At 35.7% G+C, this 14,685-nt stretch overlaps 1 protein-coding gene across 3 annotated transcripts in view; it reads left to right on the forward strand.

Moving 5' to 3' along the window:
• Nucleotides 1-14,685, forward strand: part of TOPBP1 (DNA topoisomerase II binding protein 1) — a 71,659-nt gene that overhangs the window by 3,995 nt on the left and 52,979 nt on the right. For all 3 annotated transcript variants that reach the window (XM_060099683.1, XM_060099685.1, XM_060099684.1), the window contains 7 exons: nt 703-846; nt 1,524-1,705; nt 3,142-3,338; nt 4,789-4,968; nt 5,879-6,039; nt 7,738-7,901; nt 8,048-8,298. In XM_060099683.1, coding sequence (XP_059955666.1) covers nt 703-846; nt 1,524-1,705; nt 3,142-3,338; nt 4,789-4,968; nt 5,879-6,039; nt 7,738-7,901; nt 8,048-8,298 — 1,279 coding nt within the window. The remainder of the gene's footprint in view (nt 1-702; nt 847-1,523; nt 1,706-3,141; nt 3,339-4,788; nt 4,969-5,878; nt 6,040-7,737; nt 7,902-8,047; nt 8,299-14,685) is intronic.

Consider the following 14,685-nt stretch of genomic DNA (forward strand, 5'->3'; position numbering starts at 1 on the left):
TTTTCTTATGACTGACTGGAAAGATAGTCCTCCTTTACCCTGTAGATGTCTGCATCGGTCATGCTTTGGTGACTTTGGCAGCTGTAGGCTTTTTAGTCTGGGTTGGATGTGCTGATGTTGAGCAAGATTGTCACATTTCTCAGTTATCAATGAAAGTGATACCTTAGGAGAAGTCTTTGTGGGTCTTCCTTGGAAAGACATTGTGTTGCGAACAAAGTATTTAAAAAACAAATGTAGGAACTGCCTAGGATACATTTTTTGTAGCAGAATAGGTTTTTTAGAGGGGGGTTAGTTGGGCTCTCAACACTTTTTAACTGCTTCATTGGCTGGCTGCTTCATTTGAAAAGTAAATGTAGATATATCCTAATTATTATGGCATAAGACTGTTACTCATATCCCCTATCACTAAGATTGTGTTTGTTTCAGAGATTAAAATTTTAATGGCAATTTTGAGTCAGTGTGGCTTTTGGAGCCTATTTCTTTTGATAGCCTGCATTGTTTGATTTGCTTGTGTGTGTATGTTAACGTGGGGTGTGTCTGAGAAATTATGTAGTGGTTATTTTTTTTTCTTGTAACAATTTGGTGGTTTTTCTGCAGTGGTCATCAACTTCTGTAAAGAATTGGTAAATACAGTATTACAAAATGTAATTTTATAAGACTGGAGGTCTTTTTCTACTTAGTAAAGTTTCTCTGTTTTTGTAGCTTGGCTGCAGAATTGTTGGTCCTCAAGTAGTCATATTTTGTATGCACCACCAACGATGTGTCCCAAGAGCTGAACATCCAGTTTATAACATGGTTATGTCTGATGTAACCATATCTTGTACAAGCCTGGAAAATGATAAAAGGGTAGGTGTTGCGGTATTGAGTGAAATATCATGGTCAATATGTATGTATTTCCACACTTAACTTTTCACTGTGTAGGGGATATTTTGAAAGACCTTGACTTGGTGTTTATGACCGATAACCAAGTCAAGATGACAGTGTATACCTTTTTTTATTTTTTAATAAATTGAATACAGTGGAATCTTTTATTGCAATCTGGCTAGTTGAAGTTTTTTGTTTTGATTTAAAAAGGAAACTCACTTTTTTCCCTGTGTAATTTTCCCTGTTTGTTTTTGAGTCACATTTTTCCACCATAGTTGCTTAATCTTTTAAAAAAGGATTGAGATTTACATATAATATATGTTTTTATATATTCTATATATAATTTGTATATTTTTAAGTATCAATATGTATGTAGCATATTAAAATATATAGTGTTTACTGTAGAACCAACATACTTAAATTCATGGAGTTGCAAAAGATAAATGTAGGAAAATAATGTATATAAAGGTAATTATTCTAAAATGTATACTTTATCTTCCAAAAAGTAATTTCATTAATTATTTAACTTTATAGTGGTGAGAAACATTTGTGCATTCAAGCTAACAACAACAAAAGATGTTTATGGGATATTGTATAAAAAAATGGAAGAGATATTGTTTGTTTCAGTATTAATAATATATTTTCTTTTGGGGCTACAGGAAGAAGTTCATAAATATGTACAAATGATGGGTGGACGCATATACAGAGACCTTAACGTATCAGTAACTCACCTTATTGCAGGAGAAGTTGGTAGCAAAAAGTATTTAGTTGCTGCAAACCTGAAGAAACCTATTTTACTTCCTTCTTGGGTAAAAACACTTTGGGAGAAGTCACAAGAGAAGTAAGAAAGATATTCAGATATTTTCTAGATTTGAATAAATGATACATTCAATCATTTTGGCACATTGTGGGTTTTCATAGGGGAGGTCTTATGGTATCCTGTTTGGATTTGTTATTTGGGGACAAAAATAGGATCATTACTCTTCTCTCCAATGAAAACAAAAGATAATCTACAAGCTCTTATTATCAAGGTATAAGTTGATAGGTGGAATGGGCTATGGGCTTTAGCATTAGCTACAAGGTAAGAAATGCTTTGATAATAAAATGGTTTTCAGAAGTAAACATTTATAAAATAGTTGAGAAAATCAGTGTGGCAACTGTAGCTTTTTTTTTTTTTTTTCTTTTTGCGGTATGCGGGCCTCTCACTGTTGTGGCCTCTCCCGTTGCGGAGCACAGGCTCCGGATGCGCAGGCCCAGCGGCCATGGCTCATGGGCCCAGCCGCTCCGCGGCATATGGGATCCTCCAAGACCGGGGCACGAACCCGTATCCCCTGCATCGGCAGGCGGACTCTTAACCACTGCGCCACCAGGGAGGCCCGCAACTGTAGCTTTTATGCTGCGTTTATCCTTCAGTACTGTGCCAACATGTTAAGATGGAGAGTAAATTTTAGCCACTTTGGCATTCGTATTCCCTCCCAAAAGAGACATATTTAAGGTTGAATATAAACACATATAAGCCATTAACTGAGATGTGATCATTCAGTAAACATTAACTGAGCCCATTTTATGTACCTGGCTTGAGTTAGGCATTAGATATAAGTGGAGAGCAGAACAGGACAGCATCCCTGCCCTCATGGAGCTTAGAGCCTATTTCAAAGGATAGAATTGAGTTTCCATTAGAATTAGATTAACAACCAATAAGTGCAGGTACCACTGTTTGAATTAAACAGGCATTTTCCAGTCTTCCTTTCCACACCATCTAGCACATCCTAAACACGTCTCCACGTTGGCACCCTCATTCCTAGCCTGTTTCGTCAGCACATCTGCCTAGCACGGCAACAGAATGATAATGATATTTTTGTTGGCATTCTGCCCAAAATCATTCCTTATTATTTGTATAGTATGGAAAAATTAAAAGTCTGTTTTTCTAGTAGGCAACCAAAGAAGCTTTGGGTTTTTAGGTAGAAATTTAGACTTACAATTTGGAAAATGCACCACTTTCACCAGCATGGATTTACAGTTAATGAAATGTATATTTTCCCGTAAAACAGTTTTATTTGAGAGACTCTGAAACATTAGTTTTTATTAGAGGCATGGTGTGAGCTAGATGAGCAATTAGTATCATTCGAAGTGTGTTTATCAGTTTCCCTTTTCTTAATAATGATTAAAATCCTAAAAAATGAGGAAAGCATTAGTGATATTTCTGTTGTTTTCATTATTCTTCTGGTATATTTAATTTGTTAATGTTTTTTCTTTTTTATTGTTTGTTTTCCCCAGAAAAATAGCTAGATATACCGATATAAACATGGAAGACTTCAAGTGTCCTATTTTTCTTGGTTGCATAATCTGTGTCACTGGCTTACGTGGCTTAGACAGGAAAGCAGTTCAGCAACTCACAGTTAAGCATGGAGGTCAATACATGGGACAGTTGAAAATGAATGAGTGTACACACCTCATTGTGCAAGAACCAAAAGGTAAAACTGTTTCCCAAATGAACAAATGCAACATTTTCTTCTATTTAACATTTTAAGGTCATCATAGAATACCTTTTACTTCTGACATGTCATAAATCTGCTATGATTTTTTTTCTTGCAAACATAGTTTGGTTTATAATCTTTAGAAAAATTGCATGACTTCCCAAGTCTTTATCAGGTCATTGAATAAATATTAAAAAACAAAAATTTCCAGTGGTGTTTTATCTAAATTTATTTTCAGATCTTTTTTTTTTTTTTTTTTTAAGTCCCCACACGGTTACCCATTACTTAAGAGATGAGAGATTTGGATGAATAACAAGAAAGCTAATAGATGTCACTAAATTACATTTCTTTCTAATTATAAATTTTAAAGGCTTGTCTTAGTTTTTAATTGAATGAATCAACCTTACTCAATGAACTACAAGTTTTAACTTGAAGATGCACCTTGCAGAACATGAGACAACTAAAAGAAGAAAAATATATTACCAAGAAGAAGAATTCCTTAAAATTGCAGTTAATTTTAGTGTTCTATAACCTTTATTCTGGAGAATATTTTTTACCAGTACTCTTAAAATGTATAAAAATTGATAAGAGCAGAGTTTTATTAATATTTTATTATATCTTTTTATACTGTGTTTTATTAAGCTCCCTAAATAATTAAAATTAAGGAAAAAAATTAAAATCAATTAATAATTGTTGTTAAGTGAGAACTTTGGGTATGGCCAATTATGATATTATGATTGTGAGTAAAGTTGATAACTGCTATTGGTTTTCTGAATCTGAAGACAGTACATCTCTCAGCTCTCAAGAACTTCAAAGAAACCTTTCTTGTTATTGTTTACTATATATTGTCCTCAGTTTCTCTATACCGTTTCAAAATACATTGTGTTAAAAAGTTTTTAAGGCAATAAAAGATACGTATTTTTAATATGACTTATTTAACTGTTTGCCTCTCTATCCTGGACTTCAAGTAGAATCCTTTTGACATAGGAGTAGTCTCTTGAAAGTTGGTGTTTTTTATATTGCAGACATTTATAATTTTCATGGTTATTTTATACAATTTATTAAACCACATAATTCTGTGAGTTATCCCCATGTTACAGATTAAGAAAATGGTTTAAAGAATTTAAATGATGGAGGCTGTACTCGAAAATACTGAGTTAACCCCCAGTTGCCTCTGTCTCTGTGAAGTTTTGTAAAAGATAACCCCCCCCCCACATAGCATGTGTATTTAACAACACATAGAAAATACAATTGAGCAATAACCTAATATATTACCTTTTAATACACTGTATAGCATACTGTTAAAAGTAAGAGTAATTGCTAGTAACTTTAATTTTGTCCCAGGTAGATTTTTTTTATAACCTGTCATTTAAATATTTCTGCAAAGATTTTAATGGTTTGCATTTCTCTCTCTCTCTCTGTTTCTCTTTCTTAATGAACATAATAGGTCAAAAATATGAATGTGCCAGGAGATGGAATGTACACTGTGTGACTGTGCAGTGGTTTTTTGACAGTGTTGAGAAAGGTTTTTGTCAGGATGAATCCATATATAAGACAGAGCCTAGACCAGAAACAAAGACTGTGCCTGCTACTTCAACTCCTACTAGCCAGATCAACACAACTAGTAGTAAGTCTTTTTTGGATTAAAGTAAACAATCAGCTTTGAGACAGTTTTCTGTGTAAGAATTGATTTGTTAATAGGATCAGGGAGGTACAGTAGGGAATTCCATCTTTTTTTGCTATGCTTCCAGGTATAATTGTATAATAAAATAACCAAATTGTATTAAAAAATTAGTCCAGAACTCCTGATATTTCTTTTTATAATGTGTACTTTCATACCCTCATGTAATGCACAAGATTATTAAAGAAATTAAGAATATTAATAAAGACTTAAGAGAATTAATTTATTAGTTTGCTACAATTGTTATAGATCATCTATATTCATATAAAATTTAAAACCATTTCTGTTTTGGAGGTATTATGTTGGCAATTTAACAAATGTTATAAATTTTTTTTTTTTTTTTTTTTCTTTTTTCTTTTTGCGGTATGCGGGCCTCTCACTGTTGTGGCCTCTCCCGTTGCGGAGCACAGGCTCCGGATGCGCAGGCCCAGCGGCCATGGCTCACGGGCCCAGCCGCTCCGCGGCATGTGGGATCCTCCCGGACCGGGGCACGAACCCGTATCCCCTGCATCGGCAGGCGGACTCTTAACCACTGCGCCACCAGGGAGGCCCTATAAATTTTTTTTTCAGATGTAACTTTGCTGGACCTTAAAGCCAGCAACTTCAGATTTTTATTGGAAGCAAGTCACTATTAAGAGAATGTATTAAATATATTTTCATTTAAATAAGATATGAGCCTTAATTAGTTTCATTTTCCCTTTTCATACTTTGCCATCAAGATTTCAGTAAAAGCATTTGAATCTTACTTTAGAAATTGTTCATGGCTCTTTTTGTATAAGAAAAGTTCATGTGTAGGAAAATATGTAATCACTGTTATTTTATCTCCATAAATTACATCTTTCTTTTTAATATGTAGGTTATGCTCTTTCAGATGTCAGCCATATTTCCAACAGCAGTGCAAGTTGCATAAATGAATCGATATGTAGTTCAGTTCTTAATAGCAAAGTGGAGCCTATACTTGAAAATCTGTTTGTCAGTGCATTTCAGGCACCTGAAGATTTATTAGATGGTTGTCGGGTATGTCTTTATCATGTAGTAAATGCAGTAAGTGATAATATACTTTAGTACTTGTAGCTTCACTTTGAAGACCCTTCAGAGTTGGGCTTGTTCCTTATTTACATAAGCCCTCCACTCTAGCTAAGCAGATGCACTCATTAGGCCATGTCTATCTTTTAGCTTAGGGGCTCTCTGCCTGGGATGTACCTTCATCTCTCATCCATTAAAAGTTCATATCATTTTTTTCAACTCTTCTCTGAACATTCCTAATAACTACCTTAATCTTCCATCTGCTGTGTTTTGAGAGCATTTAGTTTCTGAACCACTTAATGGATTTTTATTTATAGCTATCATTTATTAAGTGTTTATAATATGCTAGACACTGTGCTAATTATTTCATATACATTGTTGATACGTTTTATATATAATCCCATTTAATTCCCACAAATAACTCTAAAACAGATAATATTGAGACTGATACTTAGAGGATTAAAGTTCCTGTTCAGAATCTCACAGACATTAAGTAGCCAGACATCTACTCCAAAGCCTGTATTCCTAACCATTAGGTGCACTGCTTTGATCAATATCTCTTGAGCTATTTTATTTTTTAGTGTCTGAGTAACTATCTTATAAGTGCCTTTGATGGGATCATCATATATATCTTCTAGAACTGAATACTTAATATATTCTTGTTTGTAGAATCAATAGGCTAAGCATTAATTCTAGAGTAGCAAAGATTTAACCTTATTTTATTGATAAAGAAATTGGGCAAATTACCTTCCTTTCTATACTTTTAAAACTTAACGGTTTACTAGTAGAACAGGAAGTATGTTGTATAATCTTTTATCTAGACTATACTAATTCTGGATATGACTTAATTATTCTTATAGAAAAACATATGATTCCTCATTTTTGTTAAAGTGTATTCTAGTGATGGAGGTTATTTAGTTTGGGATATAAATGCAGTTAGGAATAGATTGGTCATTAAGAAGTTTTTTAAAGACACGTTATGTAAAATAGAGTTGAAGATGATTGTTATATTGATTAAATTCATTTAAATACATACATAACCCTGTCCGTGCCTCCAGAAGTATATATATACATATTGATAGTTAAAAATAAGTTACTGCTTACATATCATCCTAAGCATTCTGCTTAGCTCTTTGACTTAAATTTTCTTGTTTAATCAACTCTGTGAAAAAGATATCTCAATATATAAGTGAGAAAATTGGTTTAAGGAGTCTGAGTATCTTGAGGTGGTCATGTGGTTAATCATTGGCAGCTGAACCAAAATTTAAACCTAGCTTTTCTGAATTCAAGTGTTTAACGCCAGTTTATTTCTGTAATTACTTTAAAATTTAAAAGTGGTAAGACCAATTTAAGAAGCTACCTGATTTTAGAAATTGCTATGCACTAATGTTCAGAAGATAATTGAATTATTCTGGCTTCTATTTTATTTAAAGCCTCAGAATACTTATCAAGTAATGTCTACTGTAAAGGGTAAGAATGCTATGGGACTGTGAAATGATAAAATTTAAGAATACTTTAAAATTCAAACCTTCAGAATATACTTCACTTCCTAATGTATCTTAAAATGTAAACAAGAGTTGTCTTATTTACACGCAATGGATTTAGATATATGCTTTTAATAAATAGGTTTCTATTGAGAGAAATAAGCCATTTTAAATACATTAAACTAAATGTTTTCTTTCTTTGCAGATCTATCTTTGCGGTTTTAGTGGCAGAAAGCTAGATAAACTGAGAAGACTTATTAACAGTGGAGGTGGAGTTCGTTTCAATCAGCTCAATGAAGATGTAACTCATGTTATTGTGGGAGATTATGATGATGAATTGAAGCAGTTTTGGGATAAATCAGCCCACAGGTTTTGTCAGTTTTTAATTCAAAGCAATTTCTACTCTCATAATTTTTTTTAAATTGCATGTCCTGACAATTATGTAAACTGCATGGCAAGTGGGATTGTGGTCTTTATAGTTTAAACTAATATATAACTATGTACTGTTTTTGTAGGCCTCATGTAGTGGGAGCAAAATGGTTGCTAGAGTGTTTTAGTAAAGGTAATATGCTTCCTGAAGAGCCATATATCCATGCTAACTACCAGCCAGTGGAAATTCCAGTTTCAGATCAACCTGAAAGTAAAACAACCCTTTTAAAAAGGAAGAACAGCAGCTTCTCTAAGAAAGACTTTGCTCCTAATGAAAAGCATGAGGAAACTGATGAAGATCTGCTCTCTCAATATGCAACTATTAACCCAACCATAGGTAAGAAAGAGTGATTAGTGTTTACAGTAATTAAATATTTTGGTAGCAGAATACATACATATGTGATTTCTGCCAGGTTCTCTAGAATTTAGTTAAATTAACGTTTTTCTTGAAGTTTTTTTATGTGTGTTACTTCTTTTTTTTAAGCAGGCAAGGCTAAGGGATTCTGGACCTTCAGACTCCCTCTTCTCTCTTCAACTCACTTGTTCCTCTTAGATCTGTTTTATACACAGGCATTACTTGGTTTGTGTGAGCTTGTAACACCCTGAACTTTTATTTTAACCTTGTAACAAATGTCTCTTACTTGGTAATCCTGCTCTTTGATGGGTATAATGCTGCACTGTAGACTACCATCTGAGGATTTAGTCTTCTCAGTGTGGTAAGCAAAATTGCCAGTAAAGAGTTGTGGGCAGCATTTCTTATTTTTTTATTCTTTATACTTTGTTATTCTTCTCTCCTTTTGGCTTGTTCCCAGCCCCCACCCTTTTTGCTTTTTTTTTCTGTTGTCGTTTTATTTTACCTTGTTGCAGTTGTTTCAATTATAGTTTTATTTTTTCCTAATATATTTTGTATCTTTCTAATTGTATTTTGTTTTTTATTCTTTGATATTGTACTGCTCCATCCCTCCCCTCCCCTCCCCTCCCCCATGAGTCTTATGGAATCTTGGTTCCCAGGCCGGAGGTCAGGCCCGAGCTCCTGTGGTGGGAGCTCTGAGTTCAAACCTCTGGACTAACAGAGAACATCTGACCCCAGGGAATATTAATTGGAGTGACACCTCCTGGAAGTCCTCATCTCAGCACCAAGACCTTGTTCTATCAAACTGCCTGCAGGCTCCAGTGCTGAACGTCTCAGGCCAAACAACCAGTAAGACAGGAATACAGCACCACCCATCAAAAAAACAAAAAAAACAAAAAACTATGTTGCAGATGATGGAGCAAGGTAAAAACTTACAAGACAAATATATGAAGACGAAATAGGCAACCTACCTGAAAAAGAATGCAGAGTAATGATAGTAAAGATGATTCAAAATCTCAAAAACAGAATGGAGAAAATACAAAAAACATTTATCAAGGATCTAGAAGAACAAAGGAGCAAACAAACAGTGATGAACTACACAACTACTGAAATTAAAAATACTCAAGGAATCAATAGCAGAATAACTGAGGCAGAAGAACGGATAAGTGAGCTGGAAGATAAAATGGTGAAAATAACTGCCAGGGAGCAGAATAAACAAAAAAAAAGAATGAAAACAGGAGAGTCTCAGAGACCTCTGGGACAACATTAAATGCACCAACATTAGAATTATAGGGGTCCCAGAAGAAGAAGAGAAAAAGAAAGGGACTGAGAAAATATTTGGAAAGATTATAGTTGAAAACATCCCTAACATGGGAAAGGACATAGTCAGTCAAGTCCAGAAAGTGCAGAGAGTCCCATACAGGATTAATCCAAGGAGAAACACGCCAAGGCACATATTAATCAAACTCAAAAATTAAATGCAAAGAACAAATATTAAAAGCAGCAACGGAAAAGCAACAAATAACATACAAGGGAATCCCCATAAGGTTAACAGCTGATCTTTCAGTAGAAACTCAGCAAGACAGAAGGGAGTGGCAGGACATGTTTAAAGTGATGAAAAGGAAAGACCTACAACCAAGATTACTCTACCCAGCAAGGATCTCATTCAGATTCAACAGAGAAATTAAAACCTTTACAGACAAGCAAAAACTAAGAGAATTCATCACAAAAGCAGCTTGACAACAAATGCCAAAGGAACTTCTCTGGGGGGAAACACAAGAGAAGGAAAAGACCTACAATAACAAACCCAAAACAATTAAGAAAATGGGAATAGGAACATGCATATAGATAATTACCTTAAATGTAAATGGATTAAATGCTCCAACCAAAAGACATAGACTGGCTGAATGGATACAAAAACAAGACCCATATATATGCTGTCTACAAGAGACCCACTTCAGACCTAGCGACATACACAGACTGAAACTGAGGGGATGGAAAAAGATATTCCATGCAAATGGAAATCAAAAGAAAGCTGGAGTAGCAATACTCATATCAGACAAAATAGAGTTTAAAATAAACTATTACAGTAGACCAAGAAGACACTACATAATGATCAAGGGATCAATCCAAGAAGATATAACAATTGTAAGTATTTATGCACCCAACATAGGAGCACCTCAATACATAGGGCAAATGCTAACAGCCATAAAAGGGGAAATTGACGGTAACAATCATAGTAGGGGACTTTAATACCTCACTATCACCAATGAAGAGATCATCCAAAATGAAAATAAATAAGGAAACACAAGCTTTAAATGTCATTAAACAAGATGGACTTAATTGATATTTATAGGACATTACATCAAAAAGCAGCAGAGGGCCTCCCTGGTGGCGCAGTGGTTGAGAGTCCGCCTGCCGATGCAGGGGATACGGGTTTGTGCCCCGGTCTGGGAGGATCCCATATGCCGCGGAGCGGCTGGGCCCGTGAGCCATGGCCGCTGAGCCTGCACGTCCGGAGGCTGCGCGTCCGGAGCCTGTGCTCCGCAACGGGAGAGGCCACAACAGTGAGAGGCCCGCATACCGGAAAAAAAAAAAAAAAAAAAAAAAAAAAAGCAGCAGAATACACTTTCTTCTCAAGTGCTCATGGAATATTCTCCAGGATAGAACATATCATAGGTCACAAGTCAAGCCTTGGCAAATTTAAGAAAGTTGAAATCGTATCAAGTATCTTTTCCATCCACAACGCTATGATACTAGATATCAATTACAGGAAAAAATCTGTAAAAAATACAAACACATGGAGGCTAAACAATACACTACTAAATAGCCAAGAGATCACTGAAAATCAAAGAGGAAATCAAAAAATACCTAGAAACAAATGACAATAGAAACACGATGACACAAAACTACTGGGATGCAGCAAAAGCAGTTCTAAGAGGGAAGTTTATAGCAATACAATCCTACTTGAAGAAACAAGAAACATCTCAAACAACCTAACCTTACACCTAAAGGAATTAGAGAAAGAAGAACGAAAAAACCCCAAAGTTAGTAGAAGGAAAGAAATCATAAAGATCAGAATAGAAATCAATGAAGTACAAATGAAGGAAACTATAGCAAAGATCAATACAACTAAAAGCTTGTTCTTTGAGAAGATAAACAAAATTGATAAACCGTTAGCCAGACTCATCAAGAAAAACAGGGAGAAGACAAATCAACAGAAATGAAAAAGGAGAAGTAACAATTGACACTGCAGAAATACAAAGGATCATGAGAGATTACAAGTGACTAAATGCCAAAAAAATGGACAACCTCGAAGAAATGGGCAAATTCTTAGAAAAGCAAAACCTTCCAAGACTGAACCAGGAAGAAATAGAAAATATAAACAGACCAGTCACAAGCACTGAAATTGAAACTGTGATTAAAAATCTTCCAACAACTAAAAGCCCAGGACCAGATGGATTCACAGGCGAATTCTATCAAACATTTACAGAAGAGTTAACACCTATCCTCCTCAAAGGCTTCCAAAATATAGCAGAGGGAAGAACACTCCCAAACTCATTCTACGAGGCCACCATCACCTTGATACCAAAGCCAGACAATGATGTCACAAAAAAAGAAAACTACAGGCCAATATCTCTGATGAACATAGATGCAAAAATCCTCAACAAAATACTAGCAAACAGAATGCAACAGCACACTAAAGGGATCATACACCATGATCAAGTGGGGTTTATCCCAGGAATGCAAGGATTCTTCAGTATACACAATTCAATCAATGTGATACACAATATTAACAAATTGAAGGATAAAAACCATATGGTAATCTCAGTAGATGCAGAAAAAGCTTTTGACAAAATTCAGCACCAATTTATGATAAAAACTCTCCAGAAAGTGGGCACAGAGGGAACCTACCTCAACTTAATAAAGGACATGTATGACAAACCGACAGTCAATATCCTTCTCAAAGGTGAAAAACGGAACCATTTTCTCTAAGATCAGGAACAAGACAAGGGTACCCACTCTCACCAGTATTCAACATAGTTTTGGAAGTTTTACCCACAGCAGTCAGAGAAGAAAAAGAAATAAGAGGAATCCAAATCGGAAAAGAAGAAGTAAAACTGGCACTGCTTGCAGATGACATGATACTATACATAGAAAATCCTAAAGATGCTACCAGAAAACTACTAGAGCTAATCAATGAATTTGGTAGAGTAGTAGGATACAAAATTAATGCACAGAAGTCTCTTGCATTCCTATATACTAATGACAAAAAATCTGAAAGAAATTAAGGAAACACTCCCATTTACTATTGCAACAAAAAGAATAAAATACCTAGGAATAAACCTACCTAAGGAGCTAAAAGACCTGTATGCAGAAAACTATGAGACACTGATGAAAGAAATTAAAGATGATACAAGCAGAGAGATACACCATGTTCTTGCTTTGGAAGAATCAATATTGTGAAAATGACTATACTACCCAAAGCAATCTACGGACTCATTGCAATCCCTACCAAACTACCAATGGCGTTTTTCACAGAACTAGAGCAAAAAATTTCACAATTTGTATGGAAACACAAAAGAACCCAAATACCCAATGCAATCTTGAGAAAGAAAACCAGAGCTGGAGGAATCAGGCTCCCTGACTTCAGACTATACTACAAAGCTACAATGATCAAGACAGTATGGTGCTGGCACAAACAGAAATATAGATCAATGGAACAGGATAGAAAGCCCAGAGATAAACCCCCACCTCTAATGTTCACCTTATCTTTGATAAAGGAGGCAAGAATATACAATGGAGAAAATACAGCCTCTTCAATAAGTGGTGCTGGGAAAACTGGACAGCTACATGTAAATGGATGAAATTAGAACACTCCCTAACACCATATACAAAAATAAACTCAAAATGGATTAAAGACCTAAATGTAAGGCCAGACACTATCAAACTCTTAGAGGAAAACATAGGCAGAACACTCTATGACATAAATCACAGCAAGATCCTTTTTGACCCACCTCCTAGAGAAATGGAAATAAAAACAAGTAAACAAATGGGACCTAATGAAAGGTAAAGCCTTTTGCACAGCAATGGAAACCATAAACAAGATGAAAAGACAACCCTCAGAATGGGAGAAAATATTTGCAAATGAAGTAACTGACAAAGGATTAATCTCCAAAATATACAAGCAGCTTATGCAGTTCAATGTCAAAAAAAAAATCCAAAAATGGGCAGAAGACCTAAATAGACTTTTCTCCACAGAAGATACACAGATTGCCAACAAGCACATGAAAGGATGCTCAACCTCACTAATCATTAGAGAAATGCAAATCAAAGCTACCATGAGGTATCACCTCACACTTGTCAGAATGGCCATCATCAAAAAATCTACAAACAGGGCTTCCCTGGTGGCGCAGTGGTTGACAGTCCGCCTGCCGATGCAGGGGACACGGGTTCATGCCCTGGTCCGGGAAAATCCCACATGCTGCGGAGCGGCTTGGCCCGTGAGCCATGGCCGCTGAGCCTACGCATCCGGAGCCTGTGCTCCACAACGGGAGAGGCCACAGCAGTGAGAGGCCCGTGTACCGCAAAAAAAAAAAAAAAAAAAAAAAATCTACAAACAATAAATGCTGGAGAGGGTGTGGAGAAAAGGGAACCCACTTGCACTGTTGGTGGGAATGTAAATTGGTGCAGCCACTATGGAGAACAGTATGGAGGTAACTTAAAACACTAAGAATAGAACTACCGTATGACCCAGCAATCCCACTACTGGGCATGTACCCTGAGAATACCATAATTCAAAAAGAGTCATGTACCACAATGTTTATTGCAGCACTATTTACAGTAGCCAGGACATGGAAGCAACCTAAGTATCCATGGACAGATGAATGGATAAAGAAGACGTGGCAATGTATACAATGGAATACTACTCAACCATAAAAAGAAGCAAAATTAAGTTATTTGTAGTGAGGTGGGTGCACCTAGACTCTGTCTTACAGAGTGAAGTAAGTCAGAAAGTGAAAAATACCGTATGGTAACACATATATGGAATCTAAATTTTTAAAAAAAGGTTCTGATGAACCTAGGGGCAGGACAGGAATAAAGATGCAGACGTAGAGAATGGACTTGAGGACACAGGGAGGGGGAAGGGAAAGCTGGGATAAAGTGAAAGAGTAACATTGACTTATTTACACTACCAAATGTAAAATAGATAGCTAGTGGTAAACATCTGCCTAGCAGGTCCACCTAGAGGGTTGGGATAGGGAGAGTTGGAGGGAGACGCAAGAAGGTGGGGGTATGGGTATATTCGTATGCATATAGCTGATTCACTTTGTTATGCAGCAGAAACAATATTGTAAAGCAATTATACTT

Source organism: Mesoplodon densirostris, chromosome 5 (assembly GCF_025265405.1).
Source record: "Mesoplodon densirostris isolate mMesDen1 chromosome 5, mMesDen1 primary haplotype, whole genome shotgun sequence".
NCBI classification, from domain to species: domain Eukaryota; kingdom Metazoa; phylum Chordata; class Mammalia; order Artiodactyla; family Ziphiidae; genus Mesoplodon; species Mesoplodon densirostris.